We start from the raw sequence: 25,191 nt of genomic DNA on the forward strand, positions 1-25,191 counted from the left end.
GGCTATGTTAATTATTTTGATGTAATTAGGCAAATTAAAATGATAGCGCGCGGGGTCTGGGGCGGCAGGCGGCGGCGGGCGGCGGCGGCGCGGCACGGCGGTGGCGTCAACCAGGAGGGGCTGCTAGCATACAGACGGGGCGGTTCGGATACCGCCATTGGCGCACTGCGAAGCCGCCTTTCGTCGTCATCGCCCCTCCCGCTACATGCGCTAACACCCGCACATATCAGTTCCTCAGTCAGTCGCGATTGTTACTTTCTATGCGGCGTGTCTTCGCAGCGCGTATTTAACGGACGGTGGTGTTGTGACGGCGAGTGTGTGTGCAATGCGCGGACAGTGATCGAAGCATGGTGAACTACGTTAATCCGCTCGCCATGTACCAAGGCAAAGGCGGGCAATACGGCGCAGGCGGCTGGTACGGATGGCAACATCAGAACTTCGAGGAGCAACAGTGGTGTGCTTGGAATGGACCGCCGGCGGCGGGGGAATGGGCGCCTGATCCACATCACTTCCCAAAAAGAGAGCCGGGAGAAAGAGAAATTGGGGAGATGCCATCTCCTGCGAGAGGAGACCTGGCGAGTCCTGGAGAGAGTTCGCCGGGGTCGAGGCCGTCACAGCCGCCGGCACCACCGCGCTCGCCTTATGAATGGATGAAGAAACCCAACTACCAAACACAACCAAATCCAGGTTAATATCTTTATCTATTTAGCTAGGTAGACCTGTAGGACTTTCAACATTCCTGCTTAAGAGGCTTTTGTTTGAAAATATTAAAATTGGCGCCTGTTCAAAGTTATAATATTTGGTTTGATATATGTATCCATACGTATTTGTCAACATTTCATTCAATCGCCCGCTCGTTGACAAGAAGCTGAGTCATACGTAAATATCAAAGAGGATACTCTTATTGTGAATTGGTCATTGCACTCACTGTGCGACTAGCCAATTTAAGCTTTATTACAATTCCCAGTGGACACTCAGAACTGTCCTATATAATGACAATACGGCTGCATTTCTAAATTTTAACTTTAAAATATATTTTGTCTATATTATGTTTAAAATGGTGACGTAGATCGGTTGTGAATACAGTCTTTTATATTTTTATTAAAATCAAAACAATTATGATTCTATCTATATATACCTACCTACGTTATTTCTTGTCATTAATGTTTAACCAACGACTTGAATCATACTCCAAGCACGTGTGTACAGGTGCAGTATATAAAACTGTTTTGTCATTACATTTACACCATATATAGACATAATTAACTAAAATTATCATTTCCACAAAGGTACCTACAAAAAAGAGACACGATTTTGTTCTCTTATGTACATATAAATACTTAAGTAAACAAAAAAATTAGAAGAAATTTATAATGGCTCCATCGATTTCCACGATGATTCTGTGAATGTAAGAGTTGAAAAAGACATTTAGGTAGGTACGTTGGTGTGACTACTCTACGGTTGGATAACCAGAGAAAAAATAATTAAAATATACGATTACAAAGTAAAGAACGTAACAATTTATTGACAATTATATTACTTACTAAAACTAAAAATATATAATTATTTACTAAAACTAAAAAACGCAGGTAGTTTTTGTTTTGTTTATTTTTATAAATGTCATTAGACTGTTTCTGCCAACATTAAAGTATAGGTAATGAATTATGATCTCGTCCTTGTTTTCTTGGAAGTTGTAGATACCTACTTCCATTGTAGACGCTAGATTTAGATGTTATACGTCTATAAGGAAAATTGTTACGAAATAAAGCAATTTAAGTAAAACAAAAATATAACATCGTCAATATTACTTACATTGAAACTTCAACACACTAAAAACTTTAACTTTATAGGTAGCTCTCATAATTACCTAAGAACCTATATTCATTTATTCATCTTTATCTATTCATTTCGAATCCTACCTATATTGCTTAGGTACCTACTTATCTATCCATTTGAATACCTAGGTAATAAATCTAGACGTAGACTTATTCTCTGACTGCCATAAGTTTTGCTTTTTCAAGGCGAGAGTGTATAGGCACTATTTAGGTGTGCAAGCTTCGTCGTCGACTTCATCATTACTTACCATCAAATGTGATGGAGGTCAAATGCGTACTTATATTTATATATAAAATAATTGTACTTACCCTAGCTTTTTATTAAAAAAACTGACCTCAAAGTTCGTGGAATTACATCTATTTGCAAAGTTTTATTGAAATCGATTACTGGGAAGTGCGAGAAACTGGATTCATTCCCTAGTTTGCCGCCCTTAGAGGTGGAATATTTCCTTCAAATTTAAATGGGATCAATGCTGATATACCCTCTTTCTAAGAAAAAAGAATCATCAAAATCGGTTCACAAATGAGTTATCGCCGCAGTTATCGCGTAACATACATAAATACAAAAAACAGTCGAATAGAGAACCTCATCCTTTTTTAAGTCGGTTAAAAATAGAAACCAGAAGAAGAAAACCTAGTTCTACACGCATCATGTGAGAGAGCGAATAACAGAAATTTCGGTTCGTGCAGATGTTGCCTGCGTGAATCATAGTGGCGTATGAGCATTGTCAAGCTATAAATAGCTACTAATTAGCAATTAAGAATTTACTTAGTAAAATAATACACCCTTTTATGACTTATCCAATGTTATAAATATTAAGCGGTTACACTAAGTTACAAGCTAAAATAGATATATTAGTTTCGTTATAAAATAAGTATAATAATTTTATTAAATTTTTGACCGCCACTAACAAAAACTAATTTGGTTCCCTAGACGCCAAGACTAGTGATGTGAAATGTTATGAATTCAATTCTCCTAAGTCAAAGAAGAACATAACTGAACATAAAATGCAACTATGAAGTCATACTTATCTAGAATACCTATACAAATAACACATGGAATATCTTAATATAATTTATTAGTTCTTTTCAATTGAGAATGAAAGGGCTTGATTGACGCTTTAAGGCGTGTCGTTGGTGTATCAACCAAGTAAATGTAAGACGCTTTATAGCGTCCATGGCGATCAAAGAGTTAATATAACTTTTTTTAAGACGTCAAGCGACTGACGGACGGGACGAACAAGTCGTGCGCCTATCCATAAGGGCGCATTTACAATAGGTCGCCTGCCGACTTTCTACTTCTACTTCGACTACTTCGTCTGTCGAAGGCGACGCAGTCGACTCGCCATTTACGCCGAGTCGTCTGTCGCTGTCATCGGACTACTTCGCCTTACCGAAGGCGACGCACCCTGTCAGCTCGGCTGCCTTCGTCTGCAAACTACTGTCGTCTGACGACTCACTATTTACTCCAAGTAGTTTGCCGCCTGCCTTCAGCGGGCAAGCGAAGGTCGCCTGACGACTTGGTGTAAATATGCAAATAGCTGCTGTTGCATTGCCACTCAGAGTTTTAAATGGCAAAGATGTGAGGTGCACTTCACTGCGTCCGTCACACTGAGACTTAAGTAGACAAGTCCCATGTGCCTGTAATTTACCAGCACCTATACGTTTCGAAACCGGAATGCAGTAATGCTCATATTCTGTTATTGCTGTTTGACGGCAGAAAAAGGTAAGGTGAGAGTACTCTTTTAACTTGATTAGCATAATTATATTTCAATTTTAAACGGTCGTAATACAGTGAAATTACGGTCTTTTAATTTTTAGAAATGATATTGCCGCCGGAATGGGTAGATTCATTCATTAGTCATTTTTTACATTTTATTATTCATTTATTTAAGGTAACAAATAATTAATAAACTCAACTCGTAATATCCATAAACTTAAAATTAGTTAGTGTAAAACAGCAACTACAAAAACCTGCCAATTTTTTCTTTCTTATTTATTAATTTATTTCAAAAGTGAATAAATACTCTAATAATGTTTGTCTATGAAATTTAATACATAAAATTTCTATTCATAACATTGACTTATTGTAAGTCAATGATTCTTAATAAAAACATCATACTGGGCCACAGCTATTACACAATATACCGACGCCGGAAAGCGATCTTGTCGTATCTCGAAAAATAGGACGTTACACCAGGGCCGAAAAACTGTCTCAAAAAATTATATCTCTTTAATTTGAATTAGTAGAAGGTCAATTTTAAAGTATGATCATCATACTTCAAAATTGATTGAATCTTTCTACTAATTCAAATTAAAGAGAAATAATTTTTGAGATAGTTTTTCGGTCCTGGTGTAACGTCCTATTTTTCGAGGTACGACAATTTGGCACACAACATTCAGTACTCAATAATTTTATTGCTCTCCTTTAGAATACATCCTACAATAATTTTAAGGACATTACAGGCCCAGTAGGCTTAACAATAGTTGTAGCTTAAAATATGTACCTTTACAGCTACCAGTCCTGGCGAGAGATGTCTGATCTTTGTCTGATTTGATATTTGTATTGTATGATATTTGTATTAATAATTATAACTAACTAGTGGAGTAATTTCACAAAAAAATATGCACTTTTTCATACGAATGAACCAATTTTGAAAACATTTATGCCACTCCTCCGTTACAATCTCAGAAATATGTTTTTCATACCTTCGACAGCCTCTTCAGGTGATGAAAAGCGTTGACCGCGTAACTGGTTCTTAATTTTTGGAAATAAGTAAAAGTCACAAGGAGCCAGGTCGGAACTGTACACGGGATGGCTCATAAGGTCAACGTTGTTCACCTTCAAAAATTCATTTGTCTGTCTGGCCGTGTGAGAACTGACATGATCGTGGTGCACCATGATAAGGCGTTTACGGTTATTTTTACGGAGTTTGTCAATAACTTCCGGCAAACAAATTTTCGTGTACCAATCACTGCTCACGGTACAATGATTCTCCAGAGCTCCAGTAGCCACGTATACAGTTTTTTTTTAAAAAGAAGCAATCATCTTAGAGGCACTTTGCACGCGCGCCTATTTGGTTGGTTTCGCTCATCTTGAAAGACCCACACGCTCGATTGCTGCTTTGTTTTGGGATCGTAACTATAAATTTATGTTTCGTCACCTGTTACTATGTCCCACACCAAATTTGGTGCCTCTTTGTTGAATCTGGTAAGCATGGCATTGCAACAAGTGACGCGATCCGTTTTTTGAGCCTTAGTCAAATTGTGTGGGATCCACCGAGATCACAGCTTTTTTACACCCAAATGTTTGTGTAGTAGTGTTTGTATTTGACTCATGCCTGTGCCTAAAGATACCCGAATCTCGTGGTCTGTCACATGCCTGTCTGTTTTGATCATACGGCGCACAGCATCGATGTTTTTGTTGTTCACAGCAGTGGACGGGCGACTATCACGAAATACGCCACTGAGATTCACACGACCGCGTTTGAATTCTGCAAACCAGCTATAAATAATCTTGCATGGTGCTTCATCGCCAAAAGCAGTTTGAAGCCGAGCGAAGCTCCGCTGAGCTGTTACATTGCACTTACTGTAGACAAGCAATTTCTAAAATAACGCCACAGTGTAAAAACAAGTGACAGTCAAACTGTGTTCTACAGCCAAAGAGTTCCATTTTCAATTGTTGTAATTAGTAAAGTAAATAAGTAAATATTGTTTATATGTAAGTGGCCAGTTCCGGAAACTTATAGTGCGCCCTCTGTATTACCTGGTTTATTATCATAAGTACATTTACGAGTCCGTCATGCCTCGGTTTCTTTAGCCCCCGTTTTGTTTGCACCCGGTTCAGGTTAGTTAGTATATAAGCAATTCAAAGCAATTTTAATTAAATGTGCTGGTAGACACAAAACTGCTTTTACCAAAATAATAAAATTTTGATAGGTATGTAATATTATTAGCCTCTATGAAAGTAATTTGAATAAAGCATGTAAAAACTGGTTTGTTACACATGATGAAATAAATAAAAATCACAATTATTTGAAAAATTTATTTATCATTTTGTCGCACTTATTACTTAAAATATAATTGGGAAAAATGTTTAAAGTATACTAAACTCAAAATATGCATTTATTCCTATATATGCTAATATCGAAATAATCATTTTTGTTAAAATAAATTACCTTTTCAACATCCATACCTACTCAACCATTATAAGTAACAATTCAAACAAAAATATCACTTTCAACAAAACGTTAAAAGTCGCCGACATGAAATAAAAGCTTATTTTCCACAGGCTGTAATTATTTTTTATTTTTAACCACGTATTTACTTGTGAATATTACCTAATGCAAATGAACTCGTATCTGACCAAAAAATTGATTCAGAGTTTATTTGAATCATGTGCGAGTAAAACGGGTGCAAAAGACACCAGGGGCATAATGGACGGACACATATTGCATTGAAATATTTTCAATCACATTACTTAGATATTTTTTACATACTATTAAATGCCATAATATTTAGATATTTCATGTGTTTAATATTATGTATTTGTTATAGTATGTGTACTTTAAAATATTGTCTGAAATATTATACTTTTATCATTTTAAAATAAGGTAGCTTTGGAGTTTGCGTGCCTAGCTTTTGTTATGAGAAGCCGATTACATATTAATATTGTCAAATTTTAACTTGTAAAAGTTAGTTCGTATAATTATAACACCTATAATGAGAACTTTGATGATTTAGTTATAATACTAAAACCTTTTAACAATATGTAAGGTAATGTTCTGTCATATTTGCAATCTATTAAATGCGTAAAAGTAATATAAATATCCAATTATAGTTCGCATTATTTATCTAATTACATATATTCAATCGAGTTTTTAGGTTTTCGCGATTGTTACACATTGCTAATGGAACGGATCTCAGTCGCGTATATTTGTTTTTTTTTTCAAACAAACCAACATTTCTGGTCCCATGGTCACAGCTTACTGAGACGATAAAGTCATCAACCAGTTACGCATAATATTAATGCCAAACCACCTATTACTATATAGTAGGTAAGTAATATATGCAATTTAGATCCGAAAAAATAGTTTTATTTCTAAATGTTCAATTGTCAAAAGCTTATTTGTGGAATTCTAAGAAAATTTAAAATATTGTGTATCTAATTTTTCAAGTAATACCTACTGATATGTACCTACATTGTTATAGCACGTTATATCACAGTCGGCTTATGTCTGCCGATGCCGAGGTGCCCGGCAAAACGAATTAATAATTAATATCCATATCCAATACTAAGCGAGAATGGTAGGGTTAAAGTACTTGTAGCAGTTTGGAGAAGTTAGGTATGTATTTATATACTGGTAAAAACCATTTAAAGACTCGTTCGTTAGTATAGGTAAAAGGTAAAATACTTTATGAAATTAAAAGAAGAAATTACCAATAGCTTAGGTCTGTGATTGTGAAATATATAAAAATATGTACTATTTAATTTTTTTGCGATTTCATTCCTTTTAGAACTATATACATACAGTAAGGTTAAAGTTTTGCAATATTTCACCCGACTCTCAAAAAAAAAAAACTCAAAATATTATGTACTTAATATTATGTTTTGAGTTTCTTAATTATTTACCTTTTTAAAGCTAATGGCTTTGTAGCCAATGCTCAATGAACAGGCTTATTTTTAATTACTATGCTAAGTATATTTCTCTTTCATGCATATTCAAATAATTTGGTACAATCATCATGACACATGCAATAAAATATTTATGAACAGGCGCTTCTCGATTTTTTATCAAAACAAGGAAAAGACGCTAATATAATGAAGAGCCTGCATGGTAGAACCTTTGCTAACCCAAATTGGGCGAAAACTTATAAAAAAATTGGTACGATGTTTTCAAGAAATTCATGATTATTAATACTAAGTATGTAAAGGTTTGTCTCTGGAGTTACCAATAACACAATTTTTTTTTTCTATAAATACGGAATGAAAATGTGATTAAATTAATCGTTTTTGAAGTACATAAATTCGATTTAGACAACAGACAAATAGTTTTTTTGTTTTTGAGTTTTTAAATAAATTAATCAAGTGATCAGGTGAAAATAGAAATAAAATAAAAATATCCAACAGCTTCCTTAATTATTACATCATCATTCTTCTTTTTATAGTATCGATGGCATACACTGTAATGCTTGCCATCGTGGTTAAAGGTTTTGCCAATCGACGTAGGGCACAAACTCATGGTTACATGGTACAGGAAAAAATGAGTGCTACATGTGGGCGTCGTGCGGTATTCATGATTATTTTAAATTGAAATAAATCTCCACTTGAACTCTGAACTCTTCTATATATATATATAGAAGAGTTCATAATAATGACCACTATACGTGGTATGTCGCCGCGCCCCCATTGATAAATCCCTAATTAATGTCGTACCGCGTAAAGTGGTCATTATTATGAAATATATATATATATATATGTGTGTATATATAAATTAGGGATTTATCAATGGGGGCGCGGCGACATATGTGGCCGATCCCTAACTAGTCAAAATATAATATTTTTTACTTTAAATTAGAAAATACATTCCACTATCTGAGAAAACGATATCTTGAACAATACAAAGGTGGCGACGGCAGGCGAACATATAAACCCAATCGAGCCGAGCCTGCCCAAACCAACTGCTTTTTCACCTCACTAGTCTCTTAGAGGCTTTCTTTCTCCTAAAAAATCCGCACGCAAAAACGTTCAAACTTTTTCCACGCTAGCGTGGAAAAGGTTTTTGGAATTCAAACTTGACTGTGGACTGTGGTGTATTCATACCTACCTTTTTCTTTCGATGAAAAAAAAATTACACATTGAAATAAGCGACTTGTCGTACATTACTTAAGTAATATAAATCAGTTGGTATTGTTTATTCTTATTATTGTTGTCATTAAATTGACAATGGTTACTAATTATGTTTATTAAATTAATTTAATTCGTCGACGAACTAAGATAATTTCAATAATCACTTAATCACACAAAATAAAAGTACAACCAAGAATAAAAATTGGTGAGGTTAAATTCAGAACGCATCCGAAGATAAACTTTTTCTTTTATTTAAAAATAAAAAGCTGATATTTTTATAGTTCAACCGTTTTTCTTTCATTTACCATTTTCCTTCGCTTGCTCAGGTTTCAATACAAGCACTCGCGTCAAACATCAACTTTGCAGCCTTGCATAACATATAACTATTGTAATTGAAAATAGAGGGGGCAGAAAATTTAAAATTGGCCCCGGGCAGCACAAATCGACGATACGCCACTGTTCAGAATATACTCAGTTTTATTATAAATTTATAAATACAAAATAATACTTATAAACTAAAGGCGCTCTCGTTACTTGGTATCATAAAAAAATCACTATAGTAATTTTCTATCACCAATCAAAATTTAAACAACCCAACTTTTTTACGAAATATACGTACACATATTAAACTAGAATGTGGTATTGAATATGTATGCCAGAAATATATTATACAGGAAGGATTTTTAACACTTATTACTAATTAAAATACCCATAGACGCGACAAACAAAAAAAGAGAACAAGGATTTTGCATCAAAATATTCAATAAAGATTACGGCGTGTTAAAATAAAAGTAAAGTCCTGTAATCCAAGTTTTATAAACAATAATGACAAAAATTCACAAAAAGTGTTGTTAAGGATTGCTACTTGATAGATTAACTTTAATTCGCTTGCAGTTGTGCTGTAATTTTAATTAAAAAACTGACCTCAAAAGTTCGTGGAATCACATATATTTGCCAAGTTTTATTGAAAACGGTTACCGGAAAGTGCGCGAAACCGCATTCATCCCCTAGTTTCACCCTTAGATGTGGAATATTTGGTTCAATTTTAATGTGACTAGTACGGTAAGTATAGGTACCCTCTTTTCAACAAAGAAAGAACCATCAATATCGATTCACAAATGCCAGAGTTATCGCGTAACATACGTACCTACAAATAAAACCAGTCGAATTGAGATCCTCCCACTTTTTTAAGTCGGTTCAAAAAGACAGCTACTACACTGGGACAAAGTCCTTGGTAAATTTTTATTTGGTTTTGTTTTATTTCCTCGCAATCGAGGTGAAAAGCAGTATATTTAACTAGCTTGGTTATAAAATTCGTGTTACAATCAAACTGTATTCTTTGCCGTGTCTATTGATTGATAATTCGGACACGGTTTAAATTTGCGTTATTAAAATCGAATTAAGTAGATTTTTTTTATTTAAAAATGTGACTTGAAAAACTTTTATAAATTACTTTCTGAAAAATATTTTTACATTATGGCGAAACTTTTGGCTCATGATTGCACCTTACTACATTTTACCTAATTAACATAAACATATTTTTTGGGAACGATGCCACTATTACGTATTATTATTATTAGGGTGACTTCGTTCAGGGCCTATGCGGCCCCTCATCACTGCGACCATTAACTAATCTATTGTGATCATCACTAACTACAGGTCTGAGACAAGGCCAACAGTTTCATCCGCCTCGTGACAAAATCTACACTCTACATTTTCTCTCTGCTCTAATTTGACATACGCTTCAAACCACAATACCCTGTTAAGGCTCTAGTCAGCATTCTGATGCCATTTCTGGATAACGATAAAGCTTCTCTGCAATGTTTGACACTGTAAGCAGCTATCAGGGTTTTTGAATGCCCAAGACTCTTGCTCTGTAACCGTACGTCTCGGGAGAGGTGTAAGCTCTCGTTCAGCAGAGTGAGCATTGCCAGGCTGTATGCTATCCTTATAAAAGGTTCGGGATAGGCCTCCCTAACACCAGCCAGCTTATCTGCTGCCTCATTACCCTCGATGTCAGAGTGTCCTGGAACCCAGCGCAGCCATCACCACTTTATTCCTTTCCCTGAGAGTATTCAAGATGTAGTTATACAGTTCTCTACAATCCTCGATGTTTGGATGACTAAGGTTAGTAAGTACATGCAGTGCGGCCTGGCTATTTGAGTTTATGTAAATATACTTGTTAACGCAGCCTCAGTCCGCATCAGCAATTATGGCGTACATTTGGGCCTAAAAGATAAAGGAGTGTCGTCACACGTTCAGCTTGTAGCTGAGCGTAGGTCTCACGCTGCTTATACCAAAGAAATCTAGCGTCTTTCCAGGTGAGATTGCTAGTAACAAAATGACGGAATTGTCACAACTTGTGGCCGTTACCTACTAGTACTGAGAAGGAATAATTAATTACTGTCAGTATTAACGAAAGTTCACGAAAAAATTAGGTTCTTTGTGTTTAAAACGTGTTTAAAATTCTATAGGTAACATACTTGACGAGGAACAAAAGGGATATGTTGGTAAAGCTATTAAAGTTGCTCTACATAGAATTTTTTTTGCGATGCTACTGCATAATTTCGTAGGGTATGTCACAAAATTAATACTTAAAATAGTTTAAGTATTAATTTTGTGACATACAAATAACAAATAGTTGTTTTCATGAATTTTTCCTCATTTTGTACTGTCAATGTCGGTAATAATGTTTGTAATATTCGTATACCAAATGGTGCATCACAGAGAAACCGTCAAAAATTATATGACATCAGAACTACGCTAATATTATTCGCACTTATCTACCAATGATGATGAATAAAAATATTATTATTAAATATATTTTGACAGCAAAAAACTAAATTTAGCCATAACAATCGTCACCACAGTGAAATGTTAGGAACATAAAATACCAATCATTTTGTATTTGTTTCGCCCTCGAGCGGACAATTGTCACAAGCCGCCGCAATTATTACCGAGCATAACATTAGATGATATTTTGCGTTCTGTAGTACGACTCGCGTTAACGCGTGCCTTGGGAGCGGGTGCATGGTATAGCAATTAATCCCGCGAGTTTCCAGGGACGAGGGGTAAACGCGGGGCGCAGGCGGCGGGTGACTCCCGGCGACAATCATCGAAAACGGCGCCCTCGGGACATAGCCGAACAAGTTAAATCTTTGCCAACTTACCCCGTCGCCGCCGAGCTGAGCAATGGGATTGTACTTACTTTATTTCAACTTAGAAGTTAAAGCAGTGTAGAGTAAAATAAAGGATTATTCTAAACACCTTGAGGTTTATATTATTTTATTAGGTTTATAAAATAAATATTTGTACATTAAATAAAAATACGTTTCAATAAATATTCTAAAATTAAATAAGTATCAGTCACAGAAACGTAGCAGCTATATAGAGACAAATCAATTAAAAATATATCTTTGTTATTGCTACGCGCCCGCCTCCTGTCATAATGTATCTCATTTCACGATCCCTGTGTACAAAAACCTTCGTCTATTTATCTTTGTTTTTGTTTACACAACCCAAAGGGACGTACGGGGAAATAAATCTCTATTTGTCTACATTCACCAATACGACACGCTCGACAGGAGATTATGTCCTGTGTATATCACTGTAGATGGAACGATTCCAAATGAACGCCTTCTTTTCAAAACAGATTTGTCACGATCAATGGAAGTGAGTGTTGAAAGCTTGAATACTTATCTCGGTGGCGGTAGCTCATCGGGGAGCCGCAAAAAATTCAGAAGCCAACTGTGAATGTGGATTATTGTTTATTATTGTTTTGCTACTAATCGGCATTGATGTTCATGGTACTATCATTCATCCTGTCTCATTATCTTTTCTTTTGCGTCATGTCGTGTATGAATGACGCATCGTACAACATTTTAACTAATTGATTAGACACGCTACTAAAAGTGTGTGTAACCACACTTTTAGTAGCGTGTTTGCAACAGCGATTCAGTTCGCGATGCAGTCGCTACTCGTCTACCTATATACACACGCGCGACTTAAGCAGCGATACAATCGCGATGCAAACGCGATACAATCGCGATGCAGTTGCAGCTGCAGTGATACGATCACGCGTTTCACAACGCGCGTTTGCATCGTTGATAAATTCGCCGTGTGTAATCGCTCTTAGCGGTTTGCCTTCACGTAACAGTGACCGTCGGCCAATGGTTTCTAGGTTTCCAATTTGCGTAAAATTTACTATGGCTATTCATTTACATTGTGCCATAAAGAATGATTGATCGATTGTTACGGTAATCGTTATTACGTTATTACCAATATGATATTGGTTTTTATTGAGTGCATCTAATTTACAATGACAATATTTGTCATTGTAAATTAGATGCGTTGTGGATTTTGAGTGATAATTATTCTAAAGTATTTCATTGTTACGTAAAGTTACTCGATGTTAATACATGTGAATTTCCGCGTCTTTAACGTGTGGTATGGCCAAGTCGATAGGCTGCCGAGCTCTAAATAGACATAAAACCGCACATAAAGTTTTCCCGCCGCTTTACGACTCGCCCTTCCTACTTCTCCGGCAGGAATCGCACGTCCTTTTACCAACCCAAGGGAGTGCTCAGTGACGACGTTGTTTCGCTACTATGTTTAATTCAACACGTACTTTAGGATCACTATCATTGCAATCGGAACACCGGTGGCGGAGTAATGTCAAAATAAGATCAATTTTTTGTTGACTAGCTTTGACGACTCTTCTGAACTAGTGTTTATCGATATGATAGGAGATATCGACCGCGCCCTCGTCCATCAAAAATACATTACGAACGTTTACAAGAAGGTAAAGGCGATAGGGGCCGCTTCAGTCAACACGTTCAAAGGTGCCGCTATCGCGGTAGAGTCGCGATTATCGCGCATTACTGAGAGCGGGATTTCGGCAGGCCGACAAAGCCAACGTTGTCACTGATAACTCGCCGATTAATTGTTTCCCTTTCATAATTTCTGTCCAACAACTATTTGCGTAGCGATAATTTACCACCTCGATATGCGATTTACACGTGTAATCTTCCAATCTCAAAAATCTTCATTGAACGGTCTCCATCATTTATAGTTTCTCAATTTCGGCAATTTCGGCTGACACACTTTCATGCTATTATTATCTTCACATTTAATGAATGAGTGCTGTTATCGTAATTACTATATTGTTACAATAATTGTTGTATGTTATAGTCCGTTTTATAATTCTGAAGTGATTTATTGTTACAGCTCTAGTAAATAGTAATGTTTATTTAAATTTAGTAGCATGTTAAGTGTACAATTTCGTTGAAATTCCAATTATGTAATTTGAACAAATTATTAAGAAATTAAAAATAATAATTTAGGATACAATGGAACTGGCATATACATGTACATAGTACAGTAGTTCCTAAATAAATAAAGATTCAAGAAAGAATCGGAATATATTCTCTAGAGAGAATCAAAAAAATCATCGTTAAAAAGAGCCTGAGCTGAGACAGTTATTAATAAATATAAAACTGTTGTCTAGCTTGTTCTGTCAAGTCACAGTCGTCAAAAATAGCAAATTTTGCGCCAGTTCTAAAAGTCTCTATACAATCTTCTGGTGGGTGTCTTAGTAACCTTGGAGAATAGATATGTACCCCTACATTCCCGGACTTCATTTTATCTAGTGCGCCTATTTGGGTTGGTAGTGATAACCGACACAACCGCTGACTAAACACCGCTAGGCCGCGGCCGACGGCCCGCCGCGCCCGCCCGCGCCGTGCTGTTTGCTTCACAAACACCATTTTTTATTATGAAAACTTACAATACATACAATTTTACACAACATTACATAATTTATTATCCTTTTAAGTTAATTATATACAACCTTTTTTAGATAAACTAAGTAGACTACGCGGCACTGGTATTCTTAGGCCTAAATATAAAATTAAAAGTGAGCGCTGACACGCTGTTTTTATTCTGTTTGTTAGGTTTGAACTACAAAATAAGGTACATATTTCCGATACACATTTTAAAATGCATTGTTAGACCAAAATGGCATAATTTTTAACCGACTTCAAAAAAAGGAAGAGGTTCTCAATTCGACTGTATTTTTTTGTTTTTTTTTTGTGCGTATGTCATGCGATAACTCTGATCGCGATAACATCCAAATCTGTTCACAAATTTGTGAACAGATTTTGATGATTTTTTTCTGTTAGAAAGAGGGTACCTCAGTATTGGTCCCATTTAAATTTGAAGAAAATATTACACCTCTAAGGGTGGCGAACTAGGGGATGAATCCGGTTCCGCGCACGATGAATTCTGTTACCGATTTCAATAAGACTTGGTAAATAGATGTATTTCCACGAACTTTTGAGGTCGGTTTTTTAGTACTCTGTACTGATTATAGAGTAAGCAAATGGATTATAATAGAAGGAGTATATATAGTATTATTGCAATATAATCTTAAAAGAATAGCTTTGTTTATCCTAAGCGGCATGGCAAAATATTAAACAAATTTCGATTATTACAAATTATTCGCAATTGTTTACTATTCAGAGAAAAACCTACGTTATACTTTTATCAACCTTATACGGAGTGCGCTAATTGGCCGACATTCGTAATGTTTTCGTAATTTTAGTTATATGATGTAAAAATTAATTACTTGCTATGTTTAGATGATTGGTTGTTCCATCTGTTTGAGCGAATCGCTTACGTATGCGCCGCCACCGCGTCGACCAGTCGTTATTTGCACTAAAATTAACGCTATCAACGCTACATCGCCTGTAGAATAGACCACATGTTTATTTTACCATTTTTTTTCTTTGTTTGCTCCTTTAACAGGAAATCTTATTTAAGTTACAATTTTCTGTCATTCGAGCTCTCCAGAGAGTTTATCTATAAGGTATATCTACACGTTTTCGAAGACGTGTCAGCAAATATATCACCGTGTTGTCTTTTGACCCTTCTTGTATGGAAAAACGACAGATACCTACGACGTTTTAACCAGTGCAGTTAACAAAGTTTGCTAACATATGTTGGTAAAGAGATAATAAAAAGGTATTTGATATCAGCAGCAGTCTTTAGGCTTTAATAGATTTGTCCAAAACCTAAGTTTCCATTAAGCGATTAATTTACCTACTCGTAACTTCAGTCGAATTCATTATTAAGGAAAATAAGCTGCCGTTTAAAATTTTATTTATTTATTTTTTGTGAAAGTATTTCACTAATTTGTTGTTTTAATTGATACAAAAATTATAACAAATATAATTATAACAAACTTAAAGAAAAATTCCGTTTGTCGACTGGAGTAGAACCAGGGACATTTTTTTGCCTAATCGCTCTCCCAACCGAGCTACGGAACGAGTCAGTAGGCCTACATACAAGTTTCGTAATGAATAAATGAAAACTATATTCAAAGTTTCAGCGCGAAAACGGCTCGCTGACAGCCTTGTTGCCGTTCAGTCAACGTGACGGCGTCGAGTATTTTTTCCCAGTCCCAACTCGATCCGATTGCGATACATCGTAATATGAATGTATTTGCCGGGCGCCCGAAGTGTACTTAACGTTGAACTACAGTGTAGTGGACAGCGCAAGCGCAAAATGCTCTCATGTAGAGCGTGGCAAATTCTCTTTTAAATTTCGTTTTCTCTAGACAGGATGTACACACCATCTTTTTTTTTTAGTTTCAATTTGTGTTTCCAATACTTCGTCATCAAGAGCTATTGTAATGGCTGCCAACTCAAGTTGTGACAATTGCATTAATGACACAACCTTATCTCTGGAGAGAAAAATGGAAAATAACAAGAAAGTCCGGCCGGCGCACGGTGGAAACGACACGGCACTGTGACGGCCGGGACCTGGCATGGTGTAATGTGAATCTATGAATGACTGACTCGGCCGGCGCACGGTGGAAACGACACGGCACTGTGACGGCCGGGACCCGGCACGGTGTTACGCGAAGCAGGAAATGTCAAAGTGAGCAGCTATACAGTGGTTAGGAGCTAGCGTTAATCCATGAGGATCCACTCCTCTGGAGGCTACACTGACAAGAGCCTGCTCTTAAATAGGATGAAATAATGAGAAATGAAAAATAATATATAATAATAATAATAAGTAGATTTTCATAACAGAAATATGATAAAAGCGTGAAGGACTCATTGTAAATGAAATTTTAATTAAATTTATTATTTTAATTAAAATTTTAATAAAATTTTAGCCGTGGGGCGACGGCTTAAGAATACATTGTCGCCTCCCCATACATGCCCGTGGGGGTCGTAAGAGGCGACCGAGGGCGTCACAAGTGTCCATCTGCTTAGCATTGTGGTAGGCTCTGTGCCGACTGGATAGCGACCACAGTACACACGGCGGAAAACCCTCCACAGTGAAACGCTTTTGCGAATCGCGTTCAGGGATCAGTTGGTGTACATCCAGTGCATTTGGCCAGACCGGCAAAATGATAGTGACGGAGTGAAGATATTTGTGTTTTCCATCCGTTACTCTCATCTCTGGACTGTATTCGCACTTTCCATCAGGCGCGGTGCAGTCATTTTGTCGAGTCGCAATAAAAAAAAAAAAAAAAAAAAAAAAAAGAAATATACATTAGGAAATTAATAATAAAATCTCTAACATTCCTTTTTAACTAATTATGTTCCAGTAAGTTCATTGGGAACTGATCCAAACACCTCAAGCTATAGGTACACATTTGTTCGGTCGTCTCCAGTGCAACGGAACAAGATCGGTCAATTTGTAGCTTGATGTGGTACCTTGTGTACAATAACGGCATTATTTTTCAAAGTGACAATGGTCACTATCAGTTTGTTATATCGAATTAAAAAAACAACTATAGGTATCGTTTAAGACGCATTTCAGTTTTCATAGTTAACTAGCATTGACCATTACCACTAACATTGTATTCATAAACGCCCGGGACTTCCTCGTACAGAGCCAACAGCGAAAATAAAATGCAATAAAAAACTATTAAATAATATAAATTAAATCAAGAATTAGTCCAAGGAAGTACTGCTTCCTTACTTATTACTGCCGCCAAGCAGTAATGTGAGCATTACTGCGTTCCGGTTTCGAAGGGTAAGGGTGCTGGTGAAATTACACATGGGACTTGTCAGTTTATGTCTCAGGGCGTCGGGCGCAGTGGCAGTGCCCCTCAGATCTTTGTGATTTAAAGCTCTGAGTGGCACAACAACTGTTATGGATAGGCGTGTCGCTTACTACCAGGCGCAAGATTTGTTTCTCCCGTCACTTAGTATTATAAAAGAAAGCCACGTTGAGGCGACAGACGTTGGTCCGAGTCTAGTCGTATCGAGGGAATTTTCTTTTTTTTTTCGAAAAGCAAACGTAAAGCAGAAGGGATTTTATGATTTAGACCTATCACAGATAATATAATACTAGGATAGACCAGATGCAAAAGTAACAGGGGGCAATTCAAACATTGTCCATATTTAGAAAATCTGTCAATCGTTTTTATGCGTGTATGCTTGTACTTATTCCTCAGACACATTCCGTCTTGTATTTAGTCGAGCGCCGGCAGCGCGTGGGGCAATCGACTGTTATAGATCGTTTTGTATTTCCGTGTCTTCAAAGTAAGAATATATTGATTTTTAAACACAAATTATTGGATTTTTAACGATGAATTAACATGTGTAAGATGATAACTAGGTTTCTAAAAGGTCAAAGATTGTGGTAATATTGTAATATAGTTTTGAAGATAATAAATATTCTTCTCTAATACGTCCACTTGTGCAGTTGTAACACATATTTCGGAGGCAATTGTGATGTAACAATTGACCCACTGTTACCATTGACCCTGTGAGCATTTTTTAAATAATATTTTTTATTGTTTTATAAATCGACCAAATACAAATATTAGTGTTTTAAGATATATAACGCATAAATTGTTTATTTACTCATGAAATAGTTCTTAGCACAGCACAAACGTAAAGAAAACACACCTTTTAATTACAGCATATTATTTAAAAAAATGTAAATTAACTGGGCCATAGTGAAAATGCTGTAGTATCATTAATACGAGTAGATACCTTCTATTAATAACTTCATTTGCACCGCAGGCAGAGGAGAGGTGCGAAGAATAAAAAGCACAGGTTTACGGACAAGCCTTTCCTTAGGACATAGTCTGCAAACATTATAATGTTGTAATCTGTGATATGGTAACAGATACTTTAATATTATGCTCTGGGGGTAAAAGTAACAGAGGGGGCAGTTGTCGCAAACAACATCTCATTCAAACTAAAAACTAATTTTCGAGTATAAAATTTTGCATTTAAGGTAATTGTGTTTAGATTGGGTATATTAATACAAGTTTTTCTGGCTAAATTTCAAATTCCTGGCCATAAAAAGCATTGCCATTAAAATTAAGACTAGTATTTTTGTTTGTTTCTACATGTTTTTAATTATCAGTGTAATTAATAGCGTTATATCTCATTAACAAATCCCCCGTCTCCCAAAACCTTTAAAATCTACATTACTGCAAGCATAATATCGAATAATCACTAACAAATATTTGTAGCCAAATATATTTACCTTACCTTACACGGGAAATGTTTTAGGATACGTTAAAGCAGTTCCATAATCGAAGTGTGCGTAAAAAGTGTTACTTTTTGCCTCCGGTCTACCCTATACTAGAACCAAGATAGTACTCTGCGGCATAAAAGAAAACATGGGTTTGTTTGAAAAAACAAATAACTCAATTTAGATCCGAAAGAATAATATCAGTTCCTATTAGAGAAAACAGTTTTTTTGTTTAACATTATCTAGTGGCAATATGGAAAGTTTACGTTTTATGACATCATATCAACACTCCTTGAGAGACCCCTATATGTCCAGAAATGTTAATACTGTAGGTTGATTAGCAAAGCAAATAAGGCCGCCTGTTGTACAAACTTTTAATGTGTTTTCTGTGTTATGTCGGCTACGTGTGTGTGTAAAGCTATTTTTGACTTCATAGATATTAATTTAAAATCATAATTTCTGTTTGAGTTTACATATTTCCATGGACTCATTTCTTGCAGGTTCTTATATTATTTATACAATATCTCTTCTTACGTAAAAACCAGCAACGGTTAATCCCATTCTGAAAGAATTCATGTCTTATTTGTGTTACGTAAAGAGCGAGTCTTCCATTACAATTGTCTCGCATGTGACAAACATAATTTATGAAGTTCTTAATACAGAGATAACGATATTTACATACACCGAGCAAACAACAGACTCTGCTCTGTCTTAGTTTTGTGTACACAGATATCCGTACCTTGGGTAATTTCACAAGTTGATAAACCTAAAGACAGATAAAATATTTAAATAAAGCTATATTTTTTTATGGTAAAGTGGGTAGGTACTTTGGTCTGTAAAGTGAAGGAGTCCAAATTCCTAATTGACCTTTTGGACAACATAGATTTTACCTTACTCGCCCATAACCCGTTAACATCTTTGCAAATACAGCTATGATGATTATCGTAATTGTAAAATGTTAATTACAATTTGTTACTTTTTGCTTCTTGTATGCCATATTCTCCATTTTCTCTAATTAGCTTTTATAAAGTATTCGATAAATAAAAAATAGCCAATTCTTATCTATTAAATACATCTTTCATTAGATTTTAATGTGCTTACGTTTGTCGTTAACACTACGGCCCCGCCGTCTCTCGGTGTGGTCCTTGCTATCGCGGTACTAAGCCCAAGACTAGCGGCGCCTGTGTTCCTTCTCGCTAGGATTTGTCTTATCGAGCCTTCGGGATTTCTCCTGTTCCCCTTCCCTGTTCAAACCCTTCCCACTACTGTACTCCGGTAAACGCTCTTCGTTACGTGAATACACAAAATCTTCAACCTTGGCAGATTTAAGGAAAATTTTGCTAAATTTTCAACTAAAATTATCAGTCACAATTCAGTGATTAGCTTATTTGTATAATTTATTATCTTTCATTTTGATGAATTTAATCGATCTAATATTTAAATGTCGATTACTACGCTTCGGTTATCTTTCTACAGCAACATTATTCTTTAAATAGCAGTAATTATAGGTGTGATATTAAGTCCATTCTTCTTCATTATGTGTGTAATATAAATTTGTCATTGTTGCAGGAAAGACGCGAACGAAAGACAAATATCGTGTAGTGTACAGCGATCACCAGCGGTTAGAGTTGGAGAAAGAGTTCCACTACAGCCGATACATTACCATTCGGCGCAAGGCTGAACTCGCAGTCAATCTCGGGCTTTCTGAGAGACAGGTAATTAAATTTTCTTATAATTGTATTCTGACGATGATTATTATTGGTTATGCTGCGATATTCCGTACATTGAAAATTGTAAAAACTTGAAAAATGTTACTAAGTTGCAACAAAACCAAATTTATTTCAAGAAGCTCCGTACTTGATAATTTTCATAACTTTAATGATATGAAATAGATAATATCACACATGTAACGAGTGCACAACAAAAGGTATGTCGAACACTCATCATTTATCATTTATTTGGTAGTTTAATACCTAATGTCGTCAGGATATAATTTAATACGTATTATGTATAAACATTTAAATGATCACGCTGCGCAATATCGAACAAATAAATCATTTAGTGCTGGACTGTTTAATAATTGATTGATATTTTTGACATTTATACCTAAAGTAAAAATTATTGATTTTGTTGTTTGATTTTTTGCGCAGGTAAAAATATGGTTCCAAAACCGACGAGCAAAGGAACGAAAGCAAGTCAAGAAGCGTGAGGAGGTGGCAATGAAGGAGAAAGGAGATCACGCGTCGCTCCAGCATGCGCAGTTGCACCACGCAACTATGCTCCACCACCAGCAGATGATGAACGGTATGATGCACCACCATCATTATCACCAAGGAGTTTTGCAAGGCGTTCCTGATACCCTCGTACCTGGAGTGCCGCCTCCGGTTCCCCTCCTGTGACCACAGCAGCAAGATTATTCTGCCCACGGTGACACGTTCGCGTAGTGACTAATAAACTAGGTATGGTGATGATTCAGTTAAAGTGAACAAATTAATCGCTTAAATAAGCGTAATGAAGACTGCCAGTGCAGAGGGTGATTTATTTTGATCTTGGAATTTGTGATAAAATTGTAGTGCAATATTCTTGCGAGAATATTAACAATCGTGACGAACTATGTAAATCGCGGAGTATGAAATGTCTTAATACTCGTAGTAATCTAGGTATTGCTGTAAGCGGACACTTGAAACGCTCTACTTTTTAGGTTGTTTCGTATTAATGAGATTCTTATTAACATTAACATCAGAAATATGGAAGAACCATTATAGAAACAGTCTTAGAACTAGACTTTCTCTTAAGGCTTCATAATAAATTTAATACCTAAGTGTTCACGCCTTATGGCTTTTGATTTACTACGTTGGTAGGCATACGGATTATAATAATTTAAATGAATTTTGTCACTGTAAATATAGATACAATACGTATATTTTTATATTAATTATTATAATTAAGTATTATTAATTTGAGTTTAAGAGGTTGATTTATATTTCTCAATGTTATAAGTGCTTTTCTAAGTAATATTAACATTTATACTGAATTTATATTTATTGTTACAAGTGAATCCCTTAATTGTAAACTTTTACAGTTTATTTATAAAATATATAGTTGAATTATTATTATTTTTTGTGTTTAGTAACAAAAGTGCAAATAGTCTTCAGCAAAACTTTGAATCTCACGTAATTATCTAAATTTTACATAAAGAAATTAATATATTGGATATATTAAAGCACTTCTGCTATTGAGAGATGGATTATTTTTTACGTTGAATTGAGATTATACTTAGTTATAATTGTTCTGTATATAATAGCTTAAAATTTAGATTAACCTCTTAATTCCCAGTTTTTATTATTCTTGAAGATTTCCTCACCGATTACACCAAATAACTTTGCAAAAACAAAGTTTTCGTTGGTAGCGGCAGATTGAAGGCCTTATGGTGAAAAATTATGTGATTGAATTTATTGTTTATTCTATTGAATCCATTAGTGTTTTTAGATGCATTTGCAATTATTTTGTTTTCATTCCCAGTGTCCTTGTTTAATCTTTTATGTATTAATTTAGCAAAAGCTTTATATCTTAGTATACAATAGTTAATTATTCCAGTTTTGTAGTTTTTGTATCCGAAAATATATGTAAACGAAATGTGGTGCTAACATTATTTTCTTTGGCCTTAACTATTGCATTATTTGATAAACCTCTTTTTGACCAGTTAAACTATTAGTTAAGTCGACTGGAAACTTGAGAAAAAAGTTCTTCATCCATATTTAGAAAAAAGAAGAAATACAAGAAAGAGATTGGAGGGCATTTTTCTTTTAGATTTTGGTCAGCTGTACGGGAGCTTGTAAGTTTTTGTGCTTGATATATGGATCGTGTTGATGTTGGACTGTTTGTGAACACACGAGTTGTTAGTATGCACGAGCACTGTCACGAAATCACATTTTGATATACTAAATAAATTCATGTTAATCTAGTACTGATTTTTATTATTTTCCATCTTTAACGCCATTGGCAGTTGAAAGTACTTCAAGCTTCTCGTGTGATAATAGAAGAGCAATATGACTAAAAGTACTATTACTTAGGTAGTATTAGCAAAAGCTGTAGCAGTAGAGCTCCTTGTCAATGAGTTCGTCCAGGGAAGTACTGCCACTATACCTATTTCTGCTGCTAAGCAGTAATGTTAGTGTGAGTATTATTGCGTTCCAGTTTTGAAGGGTAAGGGTGTTAGTGAAATTACAGGCTTGTGGGACTTGTCGACTTATGTCACGGGATGACGGGCGCAAGGGCAGTGCTCCTCAGATCTTTGCAATTTAAAGCTCTTGAGTGGCACTGCAACTGCGTATGGACAGAGGTGTTGCTTACTATCAGGCACACGACTTGCACGTTCCATCAGGTGATATCATAAAAAAAACCATCTAAAATGGAATATTTCATTGAAATCGTTGATCACACTTTCAAGAACCCTTGTGCTTGAGGTGGTTCAATTAGTCCATTAGTGATATACATTTTTTTTAATGTTAAAACAAAAGGTGAGAAACAATCTTTACAGATGGAAGTATTTAAGAAAGAGAGTATTCAAAGGTGTTCTTAATTAAACCGGAAGTGTTAGTCTTACTTCTACGGGTTCCTCTATGGTGTTACCCACATGCATTCATAAAACATTGTTTGGATTTAAATTAGTCCTAAAACACGACCGTCAATATTTGTCTGACCAAATTTATTCGACATAGGGTTGTCTATTATGATAATTTAAAATATCTTTTGGGCGGCGATTATGTGTTTATGATTTAATTTTTATTTCTATATTTTGACGATGATGTACGTATATTTATAAAAAGTTATCTATTCAGTAACGAAATGTATAATGCATCTACTTTTACCGCGTATATTATCTTCGAAGAACTTCTCATTAACAACGGGTTTAGTGTGTGTCGTTGGGCTCACTGACAACCCTGATGTCGAACGGAAAGAAACGAAAGAATGCTGCTAACTGAAATGTACACTGATGCTTATTGAGGGCATTTGGAAGCCTGTTCAAAGGCGCCGCCGTTTGGATCTCGCCGCCTTGACGCCTACCCGTTCATGGATATCGAATTGAAACTTCTACAATAAAATTGGCTATACATCAAGCTGTATTTGAAAATTATTTAAGCTACAAATACCACAATTTTCTGCCGCCAAGCAGTAATGTGAGCATTACTTTGTTTCAGTTTTGAAGGATAAATTAAGGTGCTGGTGAAATACATGGGACTGTATAATGTCTCAGGGTGACGGACGCAGTATCTTTGCGATTCAAAGCTCTCAGTGGGCCTGCAACTGTTATGTATAGTAATGTCACTTAGCACCAGGCGCTCCGTCATTTGCTAACAAAAGTAAAAGAAACCATCAACTGCCAATTTCAAGTAGGGGAGAGCGGGCCTGAATGATCCGATTTTCAAATAACTTGCAGTTTTATACTGAAAATGAAGGATTTGATTTACAACATGTGGACATGTTGAACAAATGTTTATCGCTTTTTGTAATAGTATAGTCACTTCTACTAATATCTCAATAGTCTTTTTCATAGAGGCAAATTTTTGACGAATTTCGGAGCGGAACATTCAGCCCCGCTTTGGGGCGCGTTGTTCCGCCTTTGAGGCAAATTGTTCCGCCTAGGTTATGACAGAATAACAAAGATTTTCTTAAATAAAACCACCTCTTTGTATAATTGTACGTATGTAATGTTTATATTATGCACAACTAACTTAAAAAAAACAACTACATTCTTATTCATCAGTAATATTATTCATCGCTCATTTCTTCATCTGAATCACAGTTGAGACACACATAAGTGACTCTATCATCTTGTCTAAATATTTGACATTGATATTGTAGTTTGGCATCCTTAAAACAAAGAAAGATGGTCATAAAAATTTAAGTATGATTGCAGGTCAATTGGGTAAGTTGTTCCTAGGAACAACCAGCCCCTCGAGGGAGGAACTTATAGCCTATATATAACCCCTTATAGCT

General features: G+C 35.6%; 1 protein-coding gene across 1 annotated transcript; it reads left to right on the top strand.

Moving 5' to 3' along the window:
- The first annotated feature begins 203 nt into the window (after positions 1–203).
- On the top strand, positions 204–22,051 carry LOC113235191 (homeobox protein CDX-1). Its single transcript, XM_026470806.1, has 3 exons — positions 204–687; positions 20,761–20,906; positions 21,342–22,051. The coding sequence occupies exons 1-3, from the start codon at positions 348–350 to the stop codon at positions 21,588–21,590; spliced, it is 735 nt and encodes a 244-aa protein (XP_026326591.1). The 5' UTR covers positions 204–347; the 3' UTR covers positions 21,591–22,051.
- Positions 22,052–25,191: the final 3,140 nt, after the last annotated feature.

This window comes from Hyposmocoma kahamanoa, unplaced genomic scaffold, assembly GCF_003589595.1.
Source record: "Hyposmocoma kahamanoa isolate Upper Pololo Valley unplaced genomic scaffold, ASM358959v1 87, whole genome shotgun sequence".
NCBI lineage: Eukaryota > Metazoa > Arthropoda > Insecta > Lepidoptera > Cosmopterigidae > Hyposmocoma > Hyposmocoma kahamanoa.

What these genes read in the sequence shown, in the direction of transcription:
- LOC113235191 (XM_026470806.1), top strand. Translation starts at nt 348, where the DNA reads ATGGTGAACTACGTTAATCCGCTCGCCATGTACCAAGGCAAAGGCGGG. An exon ending in CCAAACACAACCAAATCCAG is followed by an intron (nt 688 to 20,760) that starts GTTAATATCTTT and finishes TCATTGTTGCAG; the next exon opens with GAAAGACGCGAACGAAAGAC. An exon ending in TCGGGCTTTCTGAGAGACAG is followed by an intron (nt 20,907 to 21,341) that starts GTAATTAAATTT and finishes TTTTTTGCGCAG; the next exon opens with GTAAAAATATGGTTCCAAAA.